Below are 14833 nucleotides of genomic sequence, written 5' to 3'. Positions count from 1 at the left end.
AGCTCTGAGATAGATACAAGATAATCAGGTTGTCCCCCCTGGGGCTCATGTTCTTAATCCCCATTTTATAGATGAGGTCACTGAGGCACAGAGAATTCAAGTGGCTTGCCCAAGGTCACACAGCAGGCAAGTGGTGGGGCCGGAATTAGAACCCAGGGCCTCTGACTCCCAAGTCTGTGCTGTTGCCACTAAGCCACTAGGCCAGTCAGCAGCCAGGATGGATAGTGGGTGTGCTGTGGGTTGGAGGGAGTGGGAACAGCTGGCTCTTTCCCTAGTCACTCCAGCCCTGCTCCTCCTCCTCCTCCTCCTGCCCCGCTCTCCGGGGGTGGGCTAGGGTGGAGGCAGGAGCCGGACGTTAATTGACCGGAAAGTCAGGAGTTTCTGGGGGGCCGTCGGCCTCCCCTCCCCCGCTCCCGGGCAGAATATGTGCGGAGTTGGTGGCGGGGAGATGTGGCCTGTGATAATGGCGTGCTCACATGGCTCACTGTAACGGGAACCCAGCCCAGACGGCCGAGATCCTATCAGGGACGACTCACTTGACGTCCTGCAGAAAACTCCGCTTCGCCGTCGCCCGTCCCGAGCCCGCGGTCGCCTCTGGTCGTCCCAGGAGAAGCCCCGGCCGACCCCGGGGTGTGTTTGCGCAGGGTAGGCTCCACCTGACCAGTAGCGAAAAGAGGCTGCAGGAGTCTGGGTTCGGAAAGGAGGGGCGGCCATTCTGGCTACAGACTGGAGGGGCGTGAGGGAGGCCATTTTGGGCCAGCCTGGAGGGAGGGAGGGCCATTTGGGGCACAGCCCAGAGGGAGAAGAGGCAGTTCTGGGCACAGTCCGGGCAGAGAGGAGGCCGCTCTGGGCACCGTCTGAAAGGAGGGCAGGCCATTCTCAGTGCAGCCCGAGAGGGGAGGCTGCTCTGGACACCCACCGGAGAGAGAGGAGGCCGCCCTGGGCACCGCCTGGATGGAGGCTCGGCTCAGCTGGTAAAGGTGGTGGCGGCTGGTGTCCTGGCCCACCTTGCCCGGCCGGGCCTCGGGCTACGAAGAGCCGGGAGCAGGGTAAGCCAGCTCCCACCCTGGAAGTCCTTTGGTGCGGCACCTGGTGGTGTGCCTGTCCGCTTGGGAGAGTCGTCACTCTCCCGTGCCCCTGCCCACCATGGGCACTGCAGCAGCCCTCCGGGAAGAAACCGAGGCCGGTTCAGACTGACGGGTTTGCCGCGTCGGGGGTCAGGGGCCCAGACCTTCGGGCACAGCAGAAAAACAATGGAGCCTTCAGCCAGCGGGAGGAGAAAGCCCGGCCACCACCACCCCCCAGTAGCGGAGCTCGTGGGCGCCAGGGAATTCACCCTCTCAGCCTGTGCGGTTCGATGCTGTGCTCCGCCCTGCCCTGCCCCCATGTGCCCTTCCCCATGACCTCCTGGTGGTCCTTCCCCTAGCTCCTCTCCTGGTACATCACCCAACCAGGCAGTCGGTCAGTCGAGAGCATTTATTCGGTGCTTGCTCTCTGCAGAGCACTGGACGGTGCTTGGGAGAGTACAGTAGAATCAGAACGCCCTCAGAAAGATTCCAGTCTCTTGTGTGCAGAACACTGGACCAAGCGCTTAGGAGAGGACATTAGTCAATCAGTTGTATTTATTGAGTGCTTAGTGTCTGCAGAGCCCTAAGCACTTGAGACAGTACAATATAACAGGGTCGGAAGACATTAGAGTTAGTAGAAATGATCCCTGCCCTCAGAGAGCTTCCAGTCTAGTGTGTGCAGAGCACTGAACTGAGTGCTTGGGGAGAGTACAACAGAGTTAGTTGATACCATCCTTGGGACAATAAGTTGTAGACGCCATCCGTGCCCTCAAGAAGCTGACAGCCCACTGTGTGCAGAACACTGGACTGAGCACTTGAGAAAGGACAGTAGAGTAAATAACTAGATCCCTGTCCTCAAGGAACTTGCAGTCTAGCAAGGAAGACAGTGATACAAATTACAGGTAGGGAAAATAAATACCTATTGTTGAAAGGGAAAGCCACAGAATATAAAAGTAGGTACATGAGTGTTTTGGGAGGTGGGGATGGGTATTTAAGTGATCGGGGGTGGCAATTAGTAAATGCTTTACAAATATCATTATTATTATTAATACTCGAGAGCATAGGTGACACGGTAAAGGGGAAAATAGAGTGGGAAGATGAACAAATTGTCAGGGAAGGCCTCTTGGAGTAATGTGATTTTAGAAGGGCTTTGAAATGGGGAGAGCGGAGGTCTGTCGGATATGAAGGGGGAAGGGGTTCCAGGTCCCAGAGAGGACGGGGCCGAGAAGTTGGCGGCGAGAGAGGTGAGATGGGGTGGAGCGAGTATGTCGTCGGTGGTAGGGGAGAAGAGTGTGCGGGCTGGATTGGAGTAGGAAGGCAGTGAGGAGAGGCAGGAGCGCAAAAGCCCTAATGCCGGAAATGAGGCGGAGTTTCGGCTCGATGCCAGGCTGACTGGCAGGGACTCGCCCGAGCGTTCAATACAGAGCGTAGGCACTCAGTATGTGCCATTGTTTCCCACTCTTTCTTCTGCTGGCTGGCTCGAAAGTTGCCTCGTCATGAGGCATTCTCTGTCCGCCTGGGAACTCCGAGCTGAGTGTAAGATCTGTGCCCGGTTGTGCCCCTGGGCACGCTGCTGATCTTTCGTTTGGGGAGGGAGAACGGACAGGGCTGGGAACGGCATGTGGAGAGATCCTTACCTGCTACCATTTCCCCACTCCCTAATCTATTTTAGCATCCGTCTCCGCCTGTAGACCAGAAGACCCTTGTGAACAGGGATCGTGTCATTTTTGTTTTTATGGTATTCATTAAGCACTTATTATGTGCCAGGCACTGTTCTAAGATCTGGGGTAGATACAAGATAATCAGCTTGGACACAGTGTGTGTCCCATATGGGGCTCACAGTCTTACTCCCCATTTTACAGATGAGATAACTGAGACCCAGAGAAATGATGTGACTTGCAGGAGGTCACCCAGTTGACAAGTGGTGGAGCCAGGATGAGAACTCGGTTCCTTTTGACTCCCAGGCCTGGGTTCTATCCACTAGGCACGCTGCTTCATGCCTGCCAGTTCTGTTGCACTGGACTCTCCCAAGCTGGGTCCAAAATGAGCGCTCAATGAATACTATTGATGGTTGGATTGGGATGGGCTGACCAGTTAACCGGTCTTCCTCCCAGCCGGTCCCCAGAGCCCCCCACCCCTGGACCCTTTTGCCTCCTGGGTCCCCCATGGCCACGTCTGAGAAGCAGCATGGCCTAGTGGACGGAGCATGGACCTGGGAGTCAGAATGACCTGGGTTCTAAACTCGGCTGTGCCATTTGTCTACTGGGTGATTTGGAGCAAGACACTTCACTTCTCGGTGCCTCAGTTCCCTCATCTGTAAAAATGGGAATTAAGAATGTGAGCCCCACGTAGGATGGAGACTGCCCAACCCAGTGATGTTGTATCTACCTTTCACTGCTTAGAACGGTGCCTGGCACAGAGTAAGCGTTTAACAAATACCACAGTTATCATTATCATTATTATTATTCTCTGAGCCTCCGCCCGTTCCTTTCCAGGCTGACCGGTAGCCCACGAGGTTCCGGCGCCCACGGGCGCAGGGGAAGGAGCCATGGCGGCGGACGACAAAGTGGCCATCCTGACGGACGACGAGGAGGAGCAGAAGCGGAAGTACGTGCTGGCCGACCCCTTCCACGGGGCCTCCGGGGACCCCGGGCCGCAGACTCCGGGGGAGGCTCCCCCCTTGACGGAGGAGGACGGGGGGCCGGCGGCGGCCCCGGGCCCGGGGGAGGAGGAGGAAGCGGCGACGGCGGAGGAGGAGGACTGGATGGAGAAGCACTGCGTCAAGGTGAACAATGACCTGCTCATCTCCAAGGTCTTCTACTTCTTCTTCTACTCGGCCTACGGGTCGCTGTACCCGCTGCTCCCCGTGTACTACAAGCAGCTGGGCATGTCCCCGAGCCAGAGCGGCCTCCTGGTCGGCATCCGCTACTTCATCGAGTTCTGCAGTGCTCCCTTCTGGGGTGTGGTGGCCGACCGCTTCCGAAAGGGCAAGGCTGTGCTCCTCTTCTCCCTGCTCTGCTGGGTCCTCTTCAACCTGGGCATCGGCTTCGTCCGCCCGGCCACCCTACGTTGCGTGCCCAGGTGGCCGCCCGCGCCCCCGCCCCCCTCCAACGCCAGCCCGCCGCTGAGCCCGGCCCCGCCGCCCAGGTCTGGGCCGCCGCCCCCCGCCCGGGGCCAGAGGAGCCTGCTCACTCCCGAGTTCTCCCTGCCGCGGGTGGCCCGGAGCATCCTGAACACCACAGACCCGGTGGGCCTGCTCGTCACCAGCGCGATGCCCCAGGCCGAAAACACGACCCCGACGACCGCGGCCACCTCTACGTCCACCACGACGGCCACCGCGGCGGCCCCGTCGTCCGCGGCGGCCCCGTCGTCCCCGGTGGTCACGACATCCACGGCGGCCCCATTGCCCACGGCGACCACGACGTCCACGGCGGCCCCGTCGCCCACGGCGACCACGACGTCCACGGCGGTCCCGTCGTCCGCGGCGACCGCCGCGGCCACCTCCAAGGCCCCGCCGTGGGACGGCGTGAGCCTGGTGTACGACCAGCAGGAGGTGGAGGCCATCTTCCTGCTCATCCTGCTGGTGGTCATCATCGGTGAGTTCTTCAGCGCGTCGTCGGTCACCATCGTGGACACGGTCACCCTGCAGTACCTGGGCAAGCACCGCGACCGCTACGGGCTCCAGCGCATGTGGGGCTCCCTGGGCTGGGGGCTGGCCATGCTGGCCGTGGGCATCGGCATCGACCACACCCACGTGGACGTGCCCGTGGTGGGGACGGGCTGCCGGACCCCCGAGGCCAAGAACTACCAGGTGGTCTTCATCGTGTTCGGCGTCCTCATGACCCTGGCCCTGGTCGTGGCCACGCAGTTCCGCTTCCGCTACGGCCCCGGCCGGGGGGCGGGGGCGGCCGGGGGGGCGGGGGGCGGGGGTCCCGCGGCCTCCCCGGCGGACGCCCCCGCGGACGCCGGCCGACCCCGGGCCTTCAGCTTCTGGGACCTGATCAAGCTCCTGTGCAGCGTCCAGTACGGGTCGGTGCTGTTCGTGGCCTGGTTCATGGGCTTCGGCTACGGCTTCGTCTTCACCTTCCTGTACTGGCACCTGGAGGACCTGAACGGGACCACCACCCTGTTCGGCGTCTGCTCCATCCTCAGCCACGTCTCCGAGCTCACAGCCTATTTCTTCAGCCACAAGCTCATCGAACTGATCGGCCACATCAGGTGAGTGCGGCCGGCGGTGGGCCTGGGGCTCGGTCCGAACGGGCGGCGGGGGGTCAGCCCCCCACCGAGAGGGTGGGGAGCCCGGGCCTGGCGTCTGCCTCTCCTCCGGTGCCCCCGGCAGCGGATCCGCGGACGGCCGTCGCCGGGCCTGGCGCCTGTGCGTGTGGTAGCCTTCCGCACACTCGATGGCGCGTCCGGCGGGCTATTGCGGTCAGTGTCCGGTCTGCTTGCTTCCCCCATCGCGTTGGAAGATCTGGTGGGCGGGGAAGCCGAGATCTTATTTAGACCTTACTCTCCCGATTGTTTGGTCGGTGACCTGCCGCTCAATAAGTACCACGGGTACATTGATGGATGGACGATGCGTGAACGGGTGAATGGCAGATGGGTGGATGAATGGATCGGTCAATCAATGTCAGTGGTGTTTGTTGAGCGCAGAGGGCTCTGTGCTAAGTGCTTGGACGCACCCCTGCCCGCAATGAGATCACAGTCTAGAGGGCTTGTTGAGTGGATGGATGGGTGGGCGGAACGATGGAGGGATGGATGGATGGATGGGCGGATGGATGGATAAGAAAGCGGATGGATGGATGGATGAATGACTGGTAGGTGGATGGGTTGATAAGTGGTTTGGGTAGACATATGGCTGGATGTTGGGTCGAGGGATCGATCAGTCAATCATTGGTACTTTCTGAGTACTTACTGTGCAGGGCACTGTACTGAGAGGTTGAGGTGGTAGACACGTTCACTGCCCACCAGGAGATTGTAGTCTAGAGGGTGAACAGTGGGTGGGTGGAAAGGCGGATGGATGGGGAATGGACGGATTGAAGGATTGGTGGGTGGGCAGTGCTCTGCACGCAGTAAGCACTCAAATACCATAGATTGACTGATGGGTGGGCAGACCTCTCGGTCAGTCGATCGTATTTATTGAGCACTTACTGTGTGCAAAGCACTGTGTACTAAGCGCTTGGGACCATAGAGTAGCAATAGTAGGTGTGATCTTTGCCCTCAAGGAGCACAAGGCTACTTTCTTCCAGAGGTATTTCTGGCCCCCCTGGGATATTTCCCCTTAAAAAAGTATCAATCTGAGACCACCTGTCCCCACCCCCCCGTGCCTCCTCTTCCCATTTTGGGCTGCCCCAAGTGTCTCCCCTGACTCCCTGTTTCCCTCCCCACCCCCACCGCCCCACCCCCCAAACAGGTGTTTACTGAACCTCAGGATCCAGGCTTCCCTGCATATTCCTGGCCTGGGCCCCGGGGACCCTCCCGGCCGGGGAGGGGTCTCCGAAGGCCGGAACCAGCGTAGCCTAGTGGAAAGAGCTTGGGCCTGGGCTCTAATCCCTAGGTTTTCGGTTCTAATTCTGACTCCGCCACTTGTCTGCCGTGTGGCTTTGGGCAAGTCAGTTAACTTCACTTGTGCCCCAGTTACCTAATCTGCAAAATGGGGATTAAGTCCTCCTCCCTCTAAATTAGACTGTGATCCCGAGTGGAACGGACTGTGTCCAACCTGATAATTTTGTATCTACTCCAGCACTTTGAACAGTGCTTGACCCATAGTGCTGTTTTGTTTTTTCATTCATTCATTCAGTAGTATTTATTGAGCACTTACTATGTGCAGAGCACTGTACTAAGTACTTGGAATGTACAATAAGGCAACAGATAGAGACAGTCCTTGCGCAATGATGGGCTCACAGTCTAAACGGGGTTTTTTAAGGTATTTAAGTGTATACGAGCAAATCAGGTTGGACACAGCCCCTGTCCCACATAGGGCTCACAGTCTTAATCCCCATTTTACAGATGAGGTAACTGAGGCCCTGAGAAGTCAAATGAATTTTCCAAGGTCACACAGCGGGCACACGGCTGAGGCAGGATTAGACCCTAAGTCCTCTGACGCCCAGACCTGGGCTCTTTCCACCAGACCATCACCGCTTCTCAGAGGGCTTAACAAACCATAAAAATAAAACTAAACAGGGCACAGTTTGCCGCCGGAAATCTGGCAAGACATCCTGGGGTGAGAGCCTCCCCTGCCACAGCCACGCTGCAACTGGAGCCGCTCGGTGGGCTTCCGGGCCGGCGGCCTGGCTGGGGACCAAGGAGACACGGAGGCGGAGGAGGCTTTGGGAAGGGAAGGTGTCGGCTGCGAGGTGGACAGTGGGGACGCTTCCTTTGTCTCCTCCCAAGGACACCTGCTCCCCTGCCTTTGGTTCGTCCCACTTGTCCAGTGCCTCCTCCCCAACTGTTCTCCCCGGACCCCCCTTCCCCACCTTCCGGCTCCCCCGTCACTCCCCGGCCTCCCTCCACCGCCTCCGCCCGGCCTCGGTCTTCCAAAGTTCATGATCGATTCGACTACTTTGCCGGGTGCGGAAGTGGGATCGAGCTGGGTAGAACGGCCAGGATGGCATTTTCTAGATGGGTGTATTAGAGTTGGCAGGCCCGCCACACCCCAGCCATTTTTACAGGAGGTCACACGCTCTCACGGGAGTTTGGCAACTTCCTCCTTGAGTTCTGTCAGAATTGTGGTGTGGCCGCCACCTGATCACAGTCATAATTTCTTTTTTTTTAAATAGTATTTGTTAAGTGCTTTCTTTGAGTCAAACACTGTTCTATGCACCGGGGTAGATACAAGATAATTAGGTTAGACATAGTCCCTGTCCCACATGGGGCTCACAGTCCAAGTAGGAGGGAGAACAGGAAAACTGAGGTGTTGGAGAAGTGAAATGACTGGCCCAAGGTCACACAGCATACATTTGGCAGAGGGGGAATTAGAACCCAGGTCCTCTGACTCCCAGGTCCGTGCTCTTTCCACTAGGCCACGCTGCTTCTCTTCTAAGGTCATGGGTCCTAATCCTGGCTCCGCCACTTGTCTGCTATGTGAGCGTGGGAAAGTTACTTCACTTCTCTGGACCTCAGTTTCCTTATCTGTAAAATGGTGATTGAGACTGAGCCCGACAGGGACTGGGTCCAACTCGATTTGCTTATATCCACCCCAGCACGTAGTACAGTGCCTGGCACATAGTAAGCACTTAACAACTACCATCATTATCATTATTCTATCTCTTGGGTCTGAGGAGGCCTCCAATGGCCTGCCAACTAAGGCTGTGTGGCCAGGTGGAAAGAACCCAGGGCTGGGAGTCAGGAGTCCTGGGTTCTCACGTGGGACAGGCTCTGTGTCCAACCTGATTTTCTTGTATCCACCCCAGCGCCTGGCATATAGTAAGCGCTTAACAAATACCATAATTATTATTATTATTTTTTTCCTCATGTGCCATTGGCCTGCTGCGTGACCTTAGGCAAGTCCATTAGCTTCCTGGTGGGCCTCAGTTTCCTCAAAAGCGGGGCAAAGCCACTCCCTACATCAAAGGGATGATGTGATGACAAAATAATTGTGGTATTTAAGTGCTTACTGTGTAAAAAAAAAAAAAAAGGAACAGGGCTGACAGCCCAGGGGTTCTGATCCCCCTAAAAATCCCTCACCTTTGCCCAGATCATCAGCCCGGCATGGATGGTCACTCAGTCGGTCAGTCGTATTTATTGAGTACTTACTGCTTGCAGAGCATTGTACTAAGCGCCTGGAGAGTACAATTTAGCAGACACATTCCCTGCCCACAACGAGATTACGATCTGGAGGGGGAGACAGACGTTAATAGAAATAAATGAGAGATTCATTCATTCATTCAATAGTATTTATTGAGCGCTCACTATGTGCAGAGCACTGTACTAAGCGCTTGGAATGTACAGATCGGCAACAGATAGAGACAGTCCTTACCCTTTGATGGGCTTACAGTCTAATCGGGGGAGACAGACAGACAAGAACACTGGCAATAAATAGAGTCAAGGGGAAGAACGTCTCATTAAAACATTATTAAATAAATAGAATCAGGGAATAAATAGAATCAGGGCTAGAGAGATGTGGACTTAAGTGGTGTGGGGCTGGAAGGGGGGGATGAATAAAGGAAGCGAGTCAGGTCCACACAGAAGAGAGAGCGAGAAGAGGAGAGGAGGGTTTAGGGAAGGCCTCTTGGAGGAGATGGGCCTTCGATATGGCTTTGAAGTAGGGGAGAGAGGTGGTCTGTCATATGTGAGGAGGGATGGCGTTGCAGGCCGGAGTCAGGACGTGAGCGAGAGGTCAGCGGTGAGACAGATGAGATGGAGGCCCAATGAGAAGGTTGGCATCAGAGGAGTGAAGTGTGCGGGCCGGGTCGTAGTAGGAGAGTAGCGAGGTGAGGTAGAAAGGGATGAGGGGATTGACTGCTTTAAAGCCAATGGTGAGGAGTTTCTGTTTTATGCAGAGCTAGATTGGCAATCACTGGAGGTTCTTGAGGAGAGGGCACATATGACCTGAACGTTTTTATAGAAAAATTATCGGGGCAGCAGAGTAGAGTATGGACAGGAGTGGGGAGAGGCAGGAGGCAGGGAGGTCAGCAAGGAGGCTGATGCAAGAATCCAGGCGGGATAGGATAAGGGATTGAATTAAAGTGGTAGCAGTTTGGATGGCTGTGAGCTCGTGGTGGTCAGGGATTGTACTTTCCCAAGCGCTTAGTACAGTAAGCGCTTACTCAATAGGATTGTTTGAGTGAATGAATGGACGGTGGCTGTGGTTTTGAAGGCTGGGCACTGTGGACCTAGAGTTAAGCGAGAGAAGTCGTGATAATACTTATTAAGCACTTATTGTGTGCAGAGCACTGGGAGATCTCTCTCCCTCTTTCCCATGTTGCATCTCCTTCTGCCTTGGGTGTCCTCCCGTCACCTCAAACTTATCATGTCCAAAACAGAGCTCCGTATCTTCCCGCCCAAACCCTGTCCTCCCCCTGACTTTCCCGTCACTGTAGACGGCACCCACCATCCTTCCCGTCTCGCAAGCCAGGAACCTTGGCCTTATCCTTGACTCCTCTCTCTCATTCGACCCACATATTCAATCCATCACTAAATCCTGTCGGTCCCATCCTTGCAAAAATCCGCCCTTCCCTCTCCATCCAAACTGCTGCCACATTCATCCAGTCACTCATCCTGTCTCACCTGGATGACTGCAGCAGCCTCCTTGCTGACCTCCCAGCCCCCTATCTCTCCCTACTCCAGTCCATACTTTACTCTGCCGCCTGGATCATTTTTCTACAAAACATTCAGGACGACATGTCACCCCCTTCCTCAAAAAACTCGAGGTTGCCCATCCACCTTCACTGAAGTAAAAACTCCTCACTTTTGGCTTTAAAGCAGTCCACCACCTCGCCCCCTCCTACCTCACCTCACTTCTCTCCTTCTACAAGCCAGCTTTTGCTCCTCTAGCACTATCCTCCATCTCGCCTGTCTCACCGCCGTCCCCTGGCCCAACTCCTGGCTCTCACCTGAAACGTCCCCCCTCCTCAAATCCACAGACAATTATTCTCCCTCCTTTCAAAACCTTATTGAAGACACCTCTCCTCCCAGAGGCCTTCCCACACTAAGCCCCACTTTTCCGCATCTCCCACTCCCTTTTGCGTCACCCTGCCTTCCTCCCTTTGCTCTTCCCCCCTCCCACACCCACAGCATTTATATGTATAATAACAATAATAATGTTGGTATCTGTTAAGCATTTCCTATGTGCCGAGCACCGTTCTAAGCGCTGGGGTAGATACGGGGTCATCAGGTTGTCCCACGGGAGGCTCACAGTCTTAATCCCCATTTTACAGTTGAGGTAACTGAGGCACCGAAAAGTCTAAGTGCCCAAAGTCACACAGCTGACAGGTGGCGGAATCAGGATTAGAACCCATGACCTCTGACTCCTAAGCCTGGGCTCTTTCCATTGAGCCACGCTGCTTCTCTAGATCTGTATGGATCTGTAATTTTATTTATTTGTATTGATGTCTGTCTCCCCCACCTCTAGGCTTTAAACTCACTGTGGGCAGGGAATGTGACTGTATATTGTATTGTACTCTCCCAAGCATTTAGTACAGTGCTGTGCACACAGTAAGTGCTCAATAACTGAGCTTGACACATAATAAGCGCTTAATAAATACCGTAATTATCAATAAATAAGATTGAATGAATGGATGGATGAATGAGAGAACCCGTGGATGAGAATTAGGTGGGTTAGCCCCGGGCGAAGCTGGCAGCAGCCGGCAGCAGCAGCAGGGCATCAGGCCCCTCTCCCCTGGCTTCCCACACCGTTCACCCCACCAGTATTTCTTTCTCCACAAAAATGTCCTCATCAGCCTCTCCTCGGCCAGCCGGCCCAAGCCTCCCAAGGAGGAGATCGACCTTTCTGGAGCCGCTGGGACTTGTCATACTTACATTAATATATTAGGTTAATAGAAGCAGTGTGGCTCATTGGATAGAACACGGGCCTGGGAGTCAGAAGGACCTGGGTTCTATTATCGACTCTGCCACTCGTCTGCTGCGTGACCTTGGGCAAAACACTTCACTTCTCTGGGCCTCAGTGACCTCAATTGTAAAATGGCGATTAAGAGGGTGAGCCCCTTGTGGGACAGGGACTGTGTCCAACCTCATTTGCTTGCATCCACCCCAGCACTTAGAACAGTGCCCGGCACATAGTAAGTGCTTAACAAATACCATTAGGAGAAGCAGTGTGGCTCAGTGGAAAGAGCATGGGCTTGGGGGTCAGAGGTCGTGGGTTCGAATCCCAGCTCTGCCACTTGCCAGCTGTGTGACTGTGGGGAAGTCACGTCACTTCTCTGTGCCTCAGTTCGCTCATCTGTAAAATGGCCATGAAGACTGTGAGCCTCATGGGGGACAACCTGATTACCTTGTATCTACCCCAGCGCTTAGAACAGTGCTCTGCACATAGTAAGCGCTTACAAATACCAACATTATTATTATTATGTGCCATAATAATTATTAATATATTTATTAATGTCTGTCTCTCCCTATAGACTGTAAGCTTCTTGTGAGCAGGGAACATGTCTACCAACTCTGTTACCCTGTACTCTCCCAGGTGCTTAGTACCAGGCTTTGCACACAGTGAACGCTCAATAAATACAGTTATCAGATGATCTTAGGAAACTCCCTATTGCCCTCATCCCCTGTTTTCTTTCTTCCCTATTCCATGTCCTTCCTCTTTTATCTCCTTTCCACTTTTCCCCCTCACTTCTGCCCCCCTCCCTATTCCTAAAAATAGCAATGGTAATAGTATTAAGAGAAGAGAAGCAGAAGCAGAGAAGCAGCGTGGTTTACTGGCAAGAGCCCGGGCTTGGGAGTCAGAGGTCTTGGGTTTGAATCCCGACTCTGCTGCCTGTCAGCTGGGTGACTTTGGGCAAGTCACTTCACTTCTCTGGGCCTCAGTGACCTCATCTGGAAAATGGAGGTGAAGACTGGGAGCCCTACGGGGGAGGACCTGATTCCCTTGTATGTACCCCAGCACTTAGAACCATGCATGGCATATAGTAAGCGCTTAACAAATACCAACATTATTAAGTGCCAGCCGTGTCTAGAACACTGTACTGAGAGCTTGGGAGAATAAAATAGAGTTAGTAGTAACGGTATTTATTAAGCACCGGGTTAAGTTAAGTGCTAGAAATAGTACGTGGCTCAGTGGAAAGAGCACAGGCTTTGGAGTCAGAGGTCATGGGTTTGAATCCCTGCTCTGCCACTTGTCAGCTGTGTGACTGTGGGCAAGTCACTTCACTTCTCTGGGCCTCAGTTCCCTCATCTGTAAAATGGGGATTAAGACTGTGAGCCCCATGTGGGACAACCTGATTCCCCTGTGTCTACTCCAGCGCTTAGAACAGTGCTCTGCACATAGTAAGCGCTTAACAAATACTAACATTATTATTAATAGCAGCAGTAGTAAGCGTTTACCGTCAGCTTTTACAGTAGTTCGTTCACTCAATCATAGTGAGCGCTAACTGTGTGCAGAGAACTGTACTAAGCACTTGGAAAGTACAATACAGCAATAAAAAGAGACAACCCCTGCCCACAGCGGGCTTACAGTCTACATGGCACAGTCTACTGTGTGCAAAGCACTGTAATAAGCCTTGGGAGAGTACAATATAACTGACACTTTCCCTGCCCTCAACAAGCTTACAGTCTAGAGCACTGTGCTAAGCGCTGGGAAAAGTACACAGGTGGGAAGTGGTCCAGGTTGTCAGTCAGTCAACCATGTATTTATTCAGAGGACGGAGCTGGAAAGGCTGCTCTCTTCACCACAGGCCCCAACTGCTTTTACTGCAAGACTGTAAGCTCCTCGTGGGCAGAGCTTGTCTGTTTATTGTTCAGTTATACTCTCCCTAGCGCTTAGAACAGTGTTCTGCACACAGTAAGCACTCAATAAATACGATTGAATGAAGAGCATGGGCTCGGGAGTCAGAGGATGTGGGTTCTAATCCCCACTCTGCAACTTGTCTGCTGTGTGACCTTGGGCAAGTCTTTTCACTTCTCTATGCCTCAGTGACCTCATCTGTTAAATGGGGATGAAGACCATAAGCCCCACGTGGAACAACCTCATTACCTTGTATCTATGCCAGTGCCTAGAACAATGCTTGGCACATAATAAGTGCTTAAATACCGTAATTATTATTATTGAGCTCTTACTTTTCATTCATTCAATTGTGTTTATTGAGTGCTGTGTGCAGAGCACTGTACTAATCGCTTGGGAGAGTCCAATTGAATAATGCTATTGATGCCTGTCTGTTTGATTTGTCTTGTTTTGTCTGTCTCCCCGCTTCTAGACTGTGAGCCCATTGTTGGTTAGGGATTCATTCATTAAATCGTATTTATTGAGCGCCTACTGTGTTCAGAGCACTGTAGTAAGCACTTGGAATATACAATTTGGCAACAGATAGAGACAGTCCCTGCCCAACAGTGGGCTCACAGTCTAAACGGAGGAGATAGACAACAAAAGGAAACAAGTAGTCAGGTATCAATATCATCAAGATAAGTAGAACCATAGATATGTACACATCATTAATAAAATAGAGTAATAAATTATACAAATATGCACAAGTGCTGTAGGGAGGAGAAGGGAGTAGAGCAGAGGGAGGGAGTAGAGGGAATGGGGAGGAGGAAGGGCAGGGATTGTCTCTATCTGTTTTTGAATTGTACTTTCCAGGCGCCTAGTACAGTGCTGTGCACACAGTAAGCGCTCAAAATATACGATTGAGTGAATGAATGAACGAACAATAAACAGACACAGGCTGTGCCCACAAGGAGCTTCCAGTCAGTATCTGCTGCCAAATTGTAATAATTGTGGTATTTGTTGAGCACTTACTATGTGCCAAGCGCTGCTCTAAGCGCTGGGGTAGATACAGGGTGATCATGTTGTCCCACATGGGGCTCACAGTCTTCATCCCCATTTTACAGATGAGGGAACTGAGGCCCAGAGAAGTGAAGTGACTTGCCCAAAGTCACACAGCAGACAAGTGGCAGAGGGCGGGATTAGAACCCACGACCTCTGACACCCATGCTCTTGCCACTAAGCCAAGCTGCTTCTCGAATTGTACTTGGGAGAGTACAATATAACTGACACATTCCCTGCCCACAACAAGCTTACAGTCTAGAGCACTGTGCTAAACGCTGGGAAAAGTTATTGAATCCTGGCTCTGCCACTTGTCAGCTGTGTGACT

At 53.7% G+C, this 14833-nt stretch overlaps 1 protein-coding gene across 3 annotated transcripts in view; it reads left to right on the top strand.

The window, feature by feature from the left end:
* The window catches only part of MFSD6 (major facilitator superfamily domain containing 6), a 44630-nt gene that overhangs the window by 16663 nt on the left and 13134 nt on the right, over positions 1 to 14833 (top strand). For all 3 annotated transcript variants that reach the window (XM_029069470.2, XM_029069468.2, XM_029069471.2), the window contains exon 2: positions 3563 to 5285. In XM_029069470.2, coding sequence (XP_028925303.1) covers positions 3616 to 5285 — 1670 coding nt within the window. In that variant the 5' untranslated portion in view covers positions 3563 to 3615. The remainder of the gene's footprint in view (positions 1 to 3562; positions 5286 to 14833) is intronic.

Source organism: Ornithorhynchus anatinus, chromosome 7, assembly GCF_004115215.2.
Source record: "Ornithorhynchus anatinus isolate Pmale09 chromosome 7, mOrnAna1.pri.v4, whole genome shotgun sequence".
Taxonomy (NCBI): Eukaryota; Metazoa; Chordata; class Mammalia; order Monotremata; family Ornithorhynchidae; genus Ornithorhynchus; species Ornithorhynchus anatinus.
The sequence above is the reverse complement of the archived record's forward strand: the minus strand, read 5'-3'. Positions and strand labels throughout refer to the sequence as shown.